At 41.3% G+C, this 15,118-nt stretch overlaps 1 protein-coding gene across 1 annotated transcript; it reads left to right on the top strand.

Annotated features, from left to right (window-relative positions):
* The first annotated feature begins 218 nt into the window (after positions 1–218).
* ttl (tubulin tyrosine ligase) lies at positions 219–7,360 on the top strand. Its single transcript, XM_038737321.1, has 7 exons — positions 219–981; positions 1,185–1,263; positions 1,393–1,625; positions 1,871–2,006; positions 2,113–2,382; positions 3,804–3,947; positions 4,439–7,360. Exons 1-7 carry the CDS (start codon positions 813–815, stop codon positions 4,635–4,637), a joined length of 1,230 nt encoding a protein of 409 aa, XP_038593249.1. The 5' UTR covers positions 219–812; the 3' UTR covers positions 4,638–7,360.
* Positions 7,361–15,118: the final 7,758 nt, after the last annotated feature.

The following is a 15,118-nucleotide window of genomic DNA, read 5'->3' as shown; positions in this document are numbered from 1 at the left end:
TGCAGTACTAACGTCGTGGAAATAAAATAAAATAATAAATAAAAATAAATAGATTTTCACATAAATTTTACTTGTACATAATTGTGTTCCAGGTTATGTCTGTTTACGTTTATTATGTATAAGGAAAAGTTAAATGTCAGCTAGCCGTAACATCAGTGTAAGCGTAAACTACACTAACCACAACCATGGAGCTTTTTGTTTATGCTGTCGACAGTGGATGACAGCGGCCGCAGCGCTTCAGAGAATACGCCGCCGTTGGGAAAATAGGCTGCGTCCGTAACTGCGTTTATGCTATTGTGTAGCTGACTCGCTAGTTAGTTAATTTTGCAGAATTTATTCTGTCTAAAGTCTTTCTCTTAGATGAGTGTTAATGGAAAAGTTTCCGTGATATCTGTTCACAGTGGCCGCAGTCTGTTAGCTAACTGACCCGGAGACGGGATGTGAATTAATCCAGACGGGACCAGCCCCAGGAGCCGGTTTCAGCAGTCAGTCACACCCTTGTCTGGGGTTACAGAAGGAGCCCTGTCTGCTGAGCACCATTAATCTGCTATCCTCACATGTTATGGTGATTATATGAATACATGTTAGCCTCGGACTTCTGAATTTGAGCTGCGGAGCAATAGTGTGAGTTAACTGGAAGAGTGGACTGGATATGACTGACTCATCATTATGGCACGGGCAGAGGAGATAACCCTGAACGATCTGTGTGCTGCAGTGCCAACCAGATAGCCTCGTAACTAGCTGGACAGCTAAGTTGTTTACACATTCAATCGTTTCTATTATATACTTCCCCTCGTGGTCAGCGTGGCATTATGAATTCCCCGATATACACCTTTGTCACCCGTGACGACAACAGCACTGTTTATGCAGAAGTTTCCAAAATCCTCCTCTCAACTGGACAATGGAAGAGACTGAAAAGAGACAATCCAAGATTCAACTTAATGCTCGGTGAACGGAACAGACTGCCCTTTGGACGTCTAGGTAAATTATGTCCTTCCTCAATTCATATAGAAAAGTCTGTGTGTGCTAAATTTGGTGTACACCCACTCAGGATGAGACAGCTGCTGTGACTGCGAAGGGCCACAGCATCCTGTGGAAAGATTGTGTCGGTGCGCAGTCACTGCTCTCAGTATACACTTTTGTATTTTAATCAATTTTAAAATTTCCTCACTTGGACTTTACAGGTCATGAACCGGGACTGGTGCAGCTGGTGAATTACTACAGAGGAGCAGACAAGCTTTGCAGAAAAGCGTCCTTAGTCAAGTGTGTGTCCGTCTTTTTACATGAGAAATTGTTTTTCTTGCCATCATTCATGTTACTAATGTACTTTTCAGCAAATAAATTACTCAAATGGCTTTACGTTAGCTGACCATTTCCCTTCTTCACCATTAGGCTAATAAAGACCAGCCCAGAGCTGTCCGACTCAAGTAACTGGTTCCCAGAATCCTACATCATTTATCCTACTAACCTCAACACACCTGTTGCTCCAGCTACAAATGGCATTAGCCATCTGAAGAACAATCCCAAGACGGATGAGAGGGAAGTTTTCTTGGCCTCCTATCACTCTAAAAAAGAAAGTGGGGAGGGCACTGTGTGGATAGCCAAGTCTTCTGCTGGAGCTAAAGGTGAAATCTATTATCCACATTTCATTGGTTGAAATCCAAGATACAAGTAAGCCTTAGTCATTTTGCCTTCAGCGTCTTATTAAATTATATTAATTTACATACTCTTTGTTAGCTCTGCTTAAGGCAATGTAAAACTGTACTTCAGCTAAAGGGTCCCCTTTCATGGGAGCAGTTCTAATGCTTTTATTGTTTTAAATTGAAGATCTGTCCGTGGCAGCTAAACATGTTTGATTTTATTGCAACAGGCGCTGGTATTTTGATATCCCATGATGCTAATCAGCTGCTGGAGTACATTGATAATCAGGGACAGGTTCACGTCATTCAGAAGTACCTGGAGAAACCGTTGCTTCTGGAGCCGGGACATCGAAAGTTTGACATCAGGCAAGTTTTTTAAAAATGTATAACACAAATCCACAGAGATTGTGCTAGTCTGTCTCAATGCTGTACATGAGGCTCATGCAGAGGTATTATGCTGTGCTATTGCTAGGAGCTGGGTGCTAGTGGACCATCAATACAACATCTATTTGTACCGGGAGGGTGTGCTGCGGACTTCCTCAGAGCCCTACAACACCTCTGACCTCCAGAACATGACCAGCCACCTGACCAACCACTGCATTCAGAAGGAGCACTCCCAGAACTACGGACGATATGAGGAGGGTAACGAGATGTTCTTTGATGAGTTCAGGCTGTACCTGCTGAACACTCACAGTGTCACCCTGGAGACCACCATATTACCTCAGATCAAGCAGATCATAAAGTAGGTCCTTCTTGTTTATGCGGCAGTTTTTGTTTTTGGATCTTGTCTAATAGATAGCTTAGCTTCTACATATTAAATTGAAAACTGAAATACATAATGTTTTGTCATATTATCAGTCTGATACTGTTTGGCACTCCAAACACAGCAACTAGCATATTTATGTGACTGGAGACATTTTCCAAATTCTACTTCTGAGAAATGGTGAGTTGTCAAGTCAAATCTGTCCTAGTTGAAAGTGTACATATATAATGTATTGTTGTTCAAGTCACTTGGTTGATTAACAACATTTTACTCTTCTTGATAGCTGGATACTAACGAGAGATGAGATGAGACAACTTTGAGGACATGTGGCAAATGTGAAAGCCACTGGTTTCAGTTCATAGCATCAAATCATATTATCTTTGTGGAAGATTGTTGAATAAAAACACAATATCAGTAGTTATTAGTTCGCCAGGTGCTTTGGCTTTCACATTCACCCTTTAGGCACACACTGGCATTTTTAGACATGCGAGGGCTCCAGGGATGTCGGCCTGTCTGTCATTTTCCCCAGAGGATGCTGACTTTGGTGATTCCCTGACTTTCCCTCTAACACCACCGTGAGGTTGACATTTGTTGTTTAAAGTGAAATAATTTGACGCTTTCAGATGGATTGCCATGAATTTCTCTACAGATATTCAAGGACCCAAGTGGATAAATTCTAATGATCTTAATGACCCCTTAACATTTTCTGTAGCGGCACCATCCGGTCAACACTTCATTCTGTCCATTACTTGGATTTATGACCAAATAACTGCAGAACCGATGACATTCACAACCTTTATTTGTTTTGGGTGCTAATAAGCAAATGTTAGCATGCTAACATGCTAACATCATTCTTCCTATCAACATCATCATCAACATGCTAGCATTGTCATCGTGAGCATGCCGATGTGACCCTTTAGCTGAAGTACAGTTTCACAGAGCCGCTAACATAGCTGAGGACCCTTTTGCTGCAATATTGAGTAAGAATAAAGCCAATCACGTCTGACATCTGACTTGTGTTTTAAGACATTTCAGCCAATAAAGAAAAGACAGAAAAGCAAATCACAAAGCAGTACACATACAGTATTAAGTATTAGTTACTGTGGTGTATTGCCTCTTATCCTCTCTGTTAGCTCCCTTACATTCTACTGGGAAAATGTGACTTTGATATCTGTCAAATACCAGCTACCATCACATAAAGGGTAAGCTGTGACCTGGGCAGGAGGCATTTTTATAGTGCATTTCCTTTTTAAATGGCAGTAGAGGTCTGTAAAGGTCAGTGATTACCTCATGCCCGAAATGTTCCTAATGAATTCTATCACATGTTTGCACACGGCGTGATGTTGTTTAGATGTTTGTTATTAATAGCCAGCTGATTGGAAATTATTTTGGTTTCACAGGAGCTGTCTGACGTGTATAGAGCCGGCAATCAGCACCAAGCACCTGTCCTACCAGAGCTTCCAGCTCTTTGGATTTGATTTCATGGTGGACGAGAGCTTCAAAGTGTGGCTTATTGAGATCAATGGAGCTCCAGCCTGTGCACAGTCAGTAACATTCAGCTGATCATTCATGTTAAAAGTGTTTCTTTCCTAGCGTCGCTTTCGGTTTTGCTTGTCTTTTACCACTTCTTTCCCCATCTAGAAATCTTGCAGCCTTGTATTGTTTGTGTGCAGGGAAAACAGGCTTTGAATCCATTTCCCTAATTATCTGAAATGTTGAAATATTATTTTGTTTGTTATATTACTTTAATAGAGGGTCAGAATCAGAAATTGGATTTGAAAATGTTACTATCGTTCAAAAACTAAACATTTAAATTTTATTTCTCATTCATTTTTATTTTTGAAACTTTGACTTCAGTGAACTTTAAATTTTTCAATGAAAAACTGTCCCATGAATTGAATTCCTATGCTAAATATTAAATCAGTCACACAGCTAGCAGTGGCTTATGTTTCCTGTAGACTTTATTTAAACTCATTAAGTCAGTAACACAAATGTGAGGGCATGTTGACACTTCTGTTATCCCTTCCCTCACCAGGAAACTATATCCAGAGCTATGTCAAGGTATTGTGGATGTGGCCATTTCCAGTGTCTTCACCCTGAACAACAGCGGTGACCCTTCTTCTGCTTCCTCTTCACCTTATTCTTCCTCCCCATCCTCAATGTTCACCACCAACTCCTGCTCCTCTCCCAAACTGAGAGCGCCGCTTCACGTCGGACCTTTCACTCGACTATAAGCACACACAAACATTCCCCTCGTCTCCTCCATACTAGAAGCTTCTTCCTGCTCTGTCCTCACTCCTAAACTCTACCTGAGAAGTAGCACCGAGAGCCGAGCCTTTAATTGTACCACGCCTGTCGCACCTGGAGGGAATCTTTCTTTTCATGGAACTGAAACTGCAGAAATGATCTCTGCTCTCCTGATTATGCCTGTTATCAATGTTGAGGATGGTTTTGAACTGATCAGCAACCTTTGTGGGAGTTTCTGAGCGAGGACAGGCGCCCTTCCATCTCAGTTCTCACCACCAGTTTGTCCCTAGATAGCTTATTGGAGATATGAAGGATGCAGAGACGCTCCAACTGAGACTGTAGTGCCTTACATTTCCAGCCATGCTCCCTTAAAAAGACTGCCAGTTAGCTTGCTCTGTTGCTGTGACTTGTTCTATAAGCCTTTGCACTGTTGCTCAGTAAAGTCAATGCGGTCATGATCAGTCCACAAGATTTAGCATACAACAGGTTCCTGGATATTTGAGATCTTATTGAATTTGTGTCATTTTGAATGCTATTTTTCTCATCAGACACGTTTCTCATTGGGGTTTTTTTTTTTTAGTGCAGCTTGCCTGCAGAAGTCTGTACCCATTAGTTTCAGTGAGGAATGTCAACCGTGATCAAGAAACTACATAGATGTATGTAAATAGACTAATGTATTATCCCAGTGTGTCGGATGAGCTAAACATTCAAGATGTCAGTTTTTTTTGCCTTGATAAGCAACATTCCCGTTATCTTGACCGTGTGGACACAACTTATTATTTACATTCGGGGCAGCATGTGTGGCTGAACAGGGAGGCCGTCCTTCATCTGGTAAACCCAGGTTTAAGTCTGTCCCAACTCCCAACAGGCCCTGCTGAAGTGTCCCTGACCTCTGACCTCTATATGGCAGAGAGAAAAGAGAATTTGCATAAGGGGATCAATAAAGTATTAGCCTATATTATTCTGTTCTCAACAAATTCTTTACATAACAGTCCAGCTAGAGACACTTTGACATGTTAATTGTCATTTGAAGAGAGCATGTTTGTGTGAAAGCCTGTTATGGTCTGTAACCTCATACAAGCTGCCACAGCACCAGTTTCAAAAGAGCTGCCCTAATGTCCGCCTTTTATTTCTGACCGAAAGCTCGACTGTCATTGTAAAGTGTTGTCAACAAGTGTGTAGATTATGTTTTTGAACTTTTCAAATGAAAGTAGCGTAGATTGTATAGAGTGTGTTATTTGTTATTAAAAGCATTTAAGGACCACATGAAATGAAACGTACCGATTTACATATAAGACAACTGAGCTGACCAAAAATATACAGCCCTACTTCATACTTCTTTACACTGGTCTTGTAAAACACATTGTGTCCAAAGAAAGTGGACAGCCAACGACTGCAAGAAAGCCAGTATAAAAACATGGGTCTTCATCCCGTCACTGCCTCTTCTTCAGTTACTGCTGGTGTTTGAGCACGTCAATCTCTGACATGCTTTCTACACGCTTTGTCTTTACCAGTTACATTTCATGAACCAGTGATTTTTGTTTTGTTTGTTTCATGGGGTCCTTAAAAGATTTCAGTTTCAGTTATTTCACTATTTTTGACTGAATCTCATTGTGAATAGATGAGACCTTTAGAGGTGAAACTGTCCAAGATGATTTGTGTCAAATATATTTTACGTTACTGTTTAGACTGTTAGACAGGAATGTTTTTCCTTAGACATGAAACTTTAAATTAGCTTAAAGTTTGTGATGGCTGCACGTTGGATAGTTGATTCAACTCAGTTTAATCCCAGAATAAGTCTTTATAAGGGTTTTAGTAGCTGTGTCTCTCATAATGTTATACTCCCTGCTGTTCCTCTTCTTTAACCTCAGTTTAAACCTCACAGCATTTATTTATGTTTTTAGTTGTTGTGTATTTGTGTTTACATGATGACTCTGGGGGAGTGAAGGATATACTGACATTCAGGCAGAAAGAATAGCTACAGAGCAGGTTACACTGACAAAGTCCCACCCTATTCTTTTAAACAGGGATTTAAAAAAAGAGTAATCCCAGTAACTCAGAACACATGATGAATCCACTTATGTGCTGTATTGCATATCCCTGCTGTAGCTGTTTGAAAGTCTGGAAAGATATCAGAAGTAGGAAATGGATATTTTATATCATGATTGTGTTGGCAAAAGGGTCACAAGCATTTGATTTGTGAAGTATCAAAGCAAAGTGTCAGTATTTTTTTTTATTACATTTGTAGGGAAACGTCTTTCTGTCAAAGGGAAGGGTGCCTTAGAGGGAATTGCATATTGATAAAAGGAAGCAATGGACCTCCAGTATTTAAACGCACCTTGATTTGTTTGTATCAAAGTGAATTTGCCTCATTCATTATTAGACCTCCTTTTCAATTTAGTGATGGAATTTCCTCTTATTCAGAGTTTCTTTGCATGTCTGATTCAGTCTACCATCTTTTTCATATTTTTCCTGGATTTCCTCATCTCTACCAAAGATAAAATTCTTGCTGTTTCAGTGTGAAATAATGTTTTGTAGTTGCTGGACGTTATTACATCAACTGGCCAACATGATCAACAAGCAAATATCATATTCAGAGGGATGTCTGTGCTGTGTTTTTGTTAAGTGATGTTCTATCCAAAATCTTGCATGAACATGTGTCTTTATCAGAAGCAGTATTACTAGAATAATAAAAAAAAAATATTATCAAGCTTGTGTCACGTGTACATTTATTCATCTAATGCTAAGTTCAGCTTGATATATTCCAGACCAACTCTGTACTGGACACAGAGGAAAGTGGTATTATTCTCGTCACGTTTGCAGGAGCTAAAAGCCCGATGAGAGCAGCTGATCCTCGCCGGGTGCGGTGGCGCGCGCCTGTAATCCAAGCTACCGGGAGGCTGAGGCTGGCGGACCGTTTGAGCTCAGGAGCTCTGAGCTGCAGCGGACTATGCCGATCGGGTGTCCGCACTAAGTTCGGTATCGATATGGTGCTCCTGGGGGAGCCCGGGACCACCAGGTCGTCTAAGGAGGGGTGCACCGGCCCAGGTCGGAAACGGAGCAGGTCAAAGCCCCCGTGCCGCTCAGTAGTGGGATCGCGCCTGTGAATAGACGCTGTAGTGCAGCCTGAGTAATACAGCGGGACCCAGTCTTTTTACACTCTTCCTACTCTTCAACAATCAGCTGGGACAACACGCACCGTCAACAACAAGCTCTTTATGTCCTATAGCTGCTTCATTATCTTCTTGTTTCTGTCACAAAGCAGCTGTTTGTTTGTCCTGCACCGCCTCCTCCTGGAGGAGAGGAGCAATGACCATCAATCACAGCAGCAGAAACTACCAGCGTTTCTGTGGAAAGAATAAACTGTATTCCTCTTTAGGTAATGTGCACCAACTGTTACACCTTTCACCATTCTTACTAAAAGTATTGGTGTCAAATATAAATAATAGACAATCTTCAAATAAATATAAAGCAGCTTTTTACAAGCAGATATTCAACTACATGACATTTAAGAATCAAAAGACTTAGATGAGAATGTCCCATAAGAATGAAGAGGAAATGTTTGAACATCTCAGTGTGCCACAAAGATAAATTTAAACATCTCGACACAAACTAGAACTCTGTAGGAGGATATCTGAGACAACATTTCAAATAGGAGACCTCTAACAGTTCACAGGTTAGGTGGAGGTTTCTCTGCAGCTAGCCTCATTAACAAGGCCCGGGTCCCCCACTGACACTGTCCCCTTTCAAATGATGCAAATGTCTCTGCACGTCTAAATTTTTACTTCATTTCATATCATGCACAAACCTGGCACATTGCACATATTTGTTGTTAATTGTTAATCGTTGTTTTTCTATATTTTTATATTGTCAATTTATATATTTATGTACACAATATTCTCTTCTGTTGCAACACGTCTGCACAACACAAACCAGAGTAATGCACATGTAAATATCTGCCACATTGTTCTTTCTCTGCAAATAGTGTATTATTTTCTCTGTTCTTTTATTATTCTTATATAACTTGCATTTCTTTATTCCATATTTATATATTTATACATTTATTTATGTCAACTGTGTATTTGTCTACGTGTAGCACCTTATCACCAAAGCAAACTCCTCGTATGTGTAAAACACTACTTGGCAATAAAACTCCTTCTGATTCTGATTCTGAATGACATTTAATTTATCCCTTTATAGGCTATGCAAACAAAAATGAGCACCTTTTGAAAGTCAGAACTGATTAAGGTATTATTGTGAATCATTTAGCTCCACAGTGCATATATTGTCATATTATGCCATGTTAAATTGTTAAATCACTAAAGTTTCAGAGTGAATGTACAAAGGTAGTCATGTGTTTAAGTCACACTGATGTAAACAAACCTTATACAAAAACATGAATGACTTAGATTTAGTGTCTGCAGCACTGCTACTACAACTACTGTAAAGACCTTTGGGAGTGACGTAGATTCCACTGCTGTTTTGAATTTTGGTGGTGGAGTTATATTTTACCGACAGGCAGATTTTGAAACATAAAAATTGTTGATCTTTATTGAAATAAGGTTTAATCAGTGAGGGAGCTTTAGGATCATTGTACAAATAACTCAGCAGCTGCAGGTGCAGGTTTTGGTCACTAGATGCCGCCTGAGCGTGCTCGCTGGTGATGTCACGTTTGCAGAAGCTAAAAGCCCGATGAGAGCAGCTGATCCTCGCCGGGTGCGGTGGCGCGCGCCTGTAATCCAAGCTACCGGGAGGCTGAGGCTGGCGGACCGTTTGAGCTCAGGAGCTCTGAGCTGCAGCGGACTATGCCGATCGGGTGTCCGCACTAAGTTCGGTATCGATATGGTGCTCCTGGGGGAGCCCGGGACCACCAGGTCGTCTAAGGAGGGGTGCACCGGCCCAGGTCGGAAACGGAGCAGGTCAAAGCCCCCGTGCCGCTCAGTAGTGGGATCGCGCCTGTGAATAGACGCTGTAGTGCAGCCTGAGTAATACAGCGGGACCCAGTCTTTTTACACTCTTCCTACTCTTCAACAATCAGCTGGGACAACACGCACCGTCAACAACAAGCTCTTTATGTCCTATAGCTGCTTCATTATCTTCTTGTTTCCGTCACAAAGCAGCTGTTTGTTTGTCCTGCACCGCCTCCACCTGGAGGAGAGGAGCAATGACCATCAATCACAGCAGCAGAAACTACCAGCGTTTCTGTGGAAAGAATAAACTGTATTCCTCTTTAGGTAATGTGCACACCTTTCACCATTCTTACTAAAGGTATTGGTGTCAAATATAAATAATACAATATCTTCAAATAAATATGAAGCAGCTTTTTACAAGCATCCAACGAAGGTTAAAATCAAGGGCAACTGGACTTGGTTGAAGAAACTGGAAGACGTTTCGTCCCTCATCCAAAGGACTTCTTCAGTTCTGCTTTTTACAAGCAGATATTCAACTACATGACATTTAAGACGTCACAAAGCAGCTGTTTGTTTGTCCTGCACCGCCTCCACCTGGAGGAGAGGAGCAATGACCATCAATCACAGCAGTCAGTGCAGCGACACAGATACAGAAACTACCAGGGTTTATTTCAGTGGTTCAGTGAAGTTGATCGAGAGGAGAAATTCAGACATACAGAACATCAGGGCAAACATTTAACGTTTAATGTTGTTGTTGCTTTGTTATTTTCCTTCCTTCATCATGAACAGCTTGAAACAGACATACAAATGACTTTCCTTTGTTTTAGCTCAGATTTAGTAAAATGCTTTGCAGTCCCTTTGTATCTACACCATGTTATTTAACACGATTGATGCTTGAATAGAAGAAATAATAAAGATCTTAGTTCTGCCTCTTTTGATGAGATAAATGACCAATTAAGCATATTGTGATTATGACACATTCATTTCCTAACTCCTGTTTATATTCTACATAGGCCTACTTATTTTAGTTGCATTAAAACACAACACCCTTAATATATGAATATTGACACCCCATAATACAAAGACTAAAGCCAAGCTTATATCAAAATATATGACTGAGGCCGCAGTCACGTGAACATTTCTTCATTGTTAGATGTGGCCTTTTGCAGGCTGAGTGGATGAAACCTAATTCCAGAAGTGAGGTGCGACTGTAAAACAGATGGATGTGAAGGATTCCATGGTTGCCATTTTGTCTCCAGATGCATCATATATATAGGATCATCATTTAAAAAAAACCCTCTGTCAAACTGTCAAACAAAATGTTTCTCAAGTTTTACACGATTTCCATCCTGACGAGGACTAAAGCCTCACAGAGACTGATGAAAGCTACACAACAAACTTCAATCATCGAAAACATTAGATTTGAACATTTTGAAAGTCCTCTGTGCAGCACCCACGCATGCGGAAGTTATTGTTTACGTAGGAGGTCATTAGTTTACTGTAATGATGCACTGTCAGAACTGGACTGTACTGGATCATTTCATCATTAACCAAATACAAAAATGTGCTTAAAATTAAATAATAATAATATTAATGTAATCTTTTAATATCTCAAATAAAATAATCAAAATCAGAAAAGTAACGTTATATCTAGCAACACCATCCTGGTGCACCCTGGCAGGTTAATTTGACCTTTTTCACCAATGGGTTTAAACAAAGAACTACATGATGATGAAAAGTACTGTAATTTTCAAAGAGAAATTTACATTTTATAAAGAATATTATGGAATGAAATTCTCATTATTCAGTGTGTGTATTGTAGCAGTGTGATATTCCCATTGAAGACCAAGACTACCGGTGGGGAAAGAGAATCTCTGCACGCCGGGCAGAGAGTGCAAGGAAGCCTGGAGCCTCCAGCAAATGTCCATGCTGCAGGGACGACCAGGTCAGACATTTGAGTTTCATATTTTAGGTACAAAGAAATGTTTATGTTGCAAATTGTTCACAGTGTCATCCTCAAGAACTAAAGCATTAGACAGCTTTTAAAAAATGGCATCTGGCTTGTGAATACTGAATGTTTTGGGACACAGTCTAGAGGCCGATTGCGTTGCTTATTGGACTCATTTACATCACAGTAACTTTCCTATTAAGTTACAGCTTTACTCTGTGACAATTTCAGTTTTCAATTCCAAAATCTATTTTATTGTCCTTTTTACTTCAAATTCTTCTTGCAGCTGGGTGTAAAATAAAATAAAGGTTGTTTATCTATAAATCCTTTAAAATGGACAGAATCAGTGAAGGGTCTTTAACAAAGTAGTCCTCTGCAGTGTGTCTGATGTAGATATTTCTCTTGTGAGATTATAAATGTATGTTGTTAAGTACGATGTTTACTGGAGCCCACTCTCGTGTGTTGCTGACCTTCCCCAGAAGAGGACGCGTAGCTTCAAGGCTCGTCCTTCCAAACCTTCTAAGGTGCTGAATTTGGTCCTCACTCCTCAGCCCTCCTCTTCTGCTGCTGACATGCCAAAGTTGTTGAATTTGGTCCCAAGTCTTCAGTCCACCATCCCACCTGCTGACCTGCCAGTCGTCTCAAAAGTGCCCCCCAGCTCCCAGCCCCCCTCTGCTCTGCCAAAGGGCTGGAGAGCGGTACAACAATGAGCAGGCAACAGTGAAGCATAGTGGAGGTTCCTTGATAGTTTGAGGCTGAATTTCTGCAAACTGAGTTGGAAATTTGGTCAGAATTAATCGAGGCTGACAAGTACAGGCAGATACTTGTTTATCGTGTAATACCATCAGGAAGGCATCTGATTGGCCCCAAAGGTATTCTCCGGCATGACAATGACCCCAAACATACAGCAAAAGTCATTAAGGACTATTTTCAGCTTAAAGAAGAACAAGGATTCGTGGAAGTGAAGGGATGGCCCCCACAGAGCCCTGTGTAAACAGATGAACTGAGAAGTGGGGAAATGTGCAGACAGGTGAGAGGGCTCGATTTTGTAATACTCTAATATTTTGAGAAATGGATTTTTGAAAAAGTGAAATTTTCACAATATTCTAATTTTCTGAAAAGCACCTGTACATAAAGAGAGAGAAGCACTTGAGGCGCCTTAATCCAAAGAAGAACTGTGGGTAGTTTTCCAAGATGTTTGGGCCAACCTACATGCCAAGTTCCTTCAAAAACTATGTGCAAGTGTGCCTAGTGTAGAAGAACTAAGATGCTGTTTTGATTTTTCTTCTGTTCGCTCATGTTGCAGCCACCAAAGAAAAGAGCTGATAACAAACAGAATTAAAATGTCACAATGGTTGAATGACATGAAATCTGTAAATAATACTGTGGTTTTAAGTCATCTTTAAAAGTCTCACAACTCAAAGCATTCATGTTGTTAATGCAAAAGCAACAATGAACAAAGCTAATGTTTTTTAAACTGCTTCTTCCACACACTTTCTGCCTCTTTTACCATCCACCTGCAAACCAACATCCACCTATTCCTGCCAGATGAAGAACCTTTCTCAGCCTACAGCCTTTCACTCAGCTGTAGATCCAGCCTCTGCCTCCAGCCTTTACCACCCAGCTTCTGCATCTGCCTCCACCTGCAGAGAGCAAACATATGCTCCTAAACCTAAAACCTCTTCCGTACACATTCCACCACCTCTACTGTCTCTTAAAGCTGAAAAACCCTGATCCATCCGCAACCTCTTTCAGCCTGCACCTACATCCTCTGCCAGGAACCTGTAGTTGCCACCTCCACCTGCAGATTCTGACAAACAGCTGCATGCAACCCAAAACCTTTACCTACATCCTCCTCCAGCCCCTGCCTGCAGCATTTGTCAACCACCTGCCACCTAGATCATCTGTGAGCAACTTACAGCAGTCCCTTCCACCTTTAAACTCGGGTAGACAGCTGCAGTCCAAGCCCTCCACCGGCAGCCATTGCCAGCAACCTGCAGATGCCGCCTCCACCTGCATATTCTGACAGACAGCTGCAGACCAAACTACCACCTACAGCCCCTGCCGGAAACCTTCAGCCGCCGCCCTCTCAGCTCTTACTAGATATATTATGCCTCAGGCTCTATCATATATTTACATCACCCTCAGCTCCCACCCCATCCTCTACGCTCTGTTTATGGTAGTCAGCTGCATTTCCATTCTTCTTCTTCTTCCTTCAGCCTCTGCCGTCCAGTACCATCCCCAAACTTGGCTAGGAGACACCGCTATAGCCCCATCCTCCATCTGGTGCTGACATTTTCAGGTTGCCTATCGTCCACCCACAGCCTTTGGCAGACACTGTTTGCCTTTTCCTGCAGACTTCAAACAGATGACAACAAGACGCGCTCCAACTCTCACCTATAGTCTTTTGTACGTGGCCTCATGTAATCCAAGCCCTAACCTTCTCAGTATGTAAAAAGGGTATCTGTTCTCATTAGTTTAACAGAGGACCCGTCTTCTGACAGAAGTTGGATCAGCCAATCAGGTTGCTTGACACTCTGCACTGTTGATATTTGCCTTTACAGAATATAGGGATATGTAGGACTATTCAAAAAATGTTACATTATGTTAACAGAAGAATTATCAAAACGCCATAGTTTGTAAAACAAACAAAAAAACTTCATCAAATACTTGCTAAATATAGTGTATATATCAAATGATCTTAAGGTCCTTCTTTCTGAATTCTCTGACAAGCCATAATAAAGTTGTACTACTATGAATTGATTATTTGCCTAGTTGTGAGTGAATATAAACAGTACCTTATAAGATAATGGATGTACAAATATAAAAATAATTGGAAGGTTAAATATGTCTGTTGTACCACCTTAACAGAATTAATAAAACAGGAGAGTCAGAAGGTGTTAATGGAGTTTGGTCTGTACACATCCACACAGTCCTGACAGGATGCCTAATAAGGCAACAAGTGAAAACACCTGTGTGTGAACCAGGCTTCACTAAATAAACCAAAGGCTCATATATTATTAACACCTCATGAGTTAAGAGGTTTTGAATCCAGCTAACGTTAAGTGGCTTTTTAAACCTTATTGCACCTAAATTGTAGTGTGATGTTGAAACTATGTCATATTAATGATGTTCAACAAACAACTTTAACCATGATGTATTTAGCTTACATCACACATCAGCTTCATCGCTGCTTCTTTATCTTACTTTTTTGTGGAAAAAAATATTGAAAAAAATATCTTTATTGAAATAAGGTTTAATCAGTGAGGGAGCTTTAGGATCATTGTACAAATAACTCAGCAGCTGCAGGTGCAGGTTTTGGTCACTAGATGTCGCCTGAGCGTGCTCGCTGGTGACGTCACGTTTGCAGGAGCTAAAAGCCCGATGAGAGCAGCTGATCCTCGCCGGGTGCGGTGGCGCGCGCCTGTAATCCAAGCTACCGGGAGGCTGAGGCTGGCGGACCGTTTGAGCTCAGGAGCTCTGAGCTGCAGCGGACTATGCCGATCGGGTGTCCGCACTAAGTTCGGTATCGATATGGTGCTCCTGGGGGAGCCCGGGACCACCAGGTCGTCTAAGGAGGGGTGCACCGGCCCAGGTCGGAAACGGAGCA

Source organism: Micropterus salmoides, unplaced genomic scaffold (assembly GCF_014851395.1).
Source record: "Micropterus salmoides isolate LMB-PRFRI ecotype aquatic unplaced genomic scaffold, ASM1485139v1 Ms_hic_scaffold_22, whole genome shotgun sequence".
NCBI lineage: Eukaryota > Metazoa > Chordata > Actinopteri > Centrarchiformes > Centrarchidae > Micropterus > Micropterus salmoides.
Note: the sequence above shows the minus strand (reverse complement) of the source record. Positions and strands in the feature narration are given on the sequence as shown.

Coding starts and splice junctions, on each gene's coding strand:
- ttl (XM_038737321.1), top strand. CDS start 813: ATGAATTCCCCGATATACACCTTTGTCACCCGTGACGACAACAGCACT. Junction 1,264..1,392: donor AGAAAAGCGTCCTTAGTCAA/GTGTGTGTCCGT, acceptor CTTCACCATTAG/GCTAATAAAGACCAGCCCAG. Junction 1,626..1,870: donor GTCTTCTGCTGGAGCTAAAG/GTGAAATCTATT, acceptor TTATTGCAACAG/GCGCTGGTATTTTGATATCC.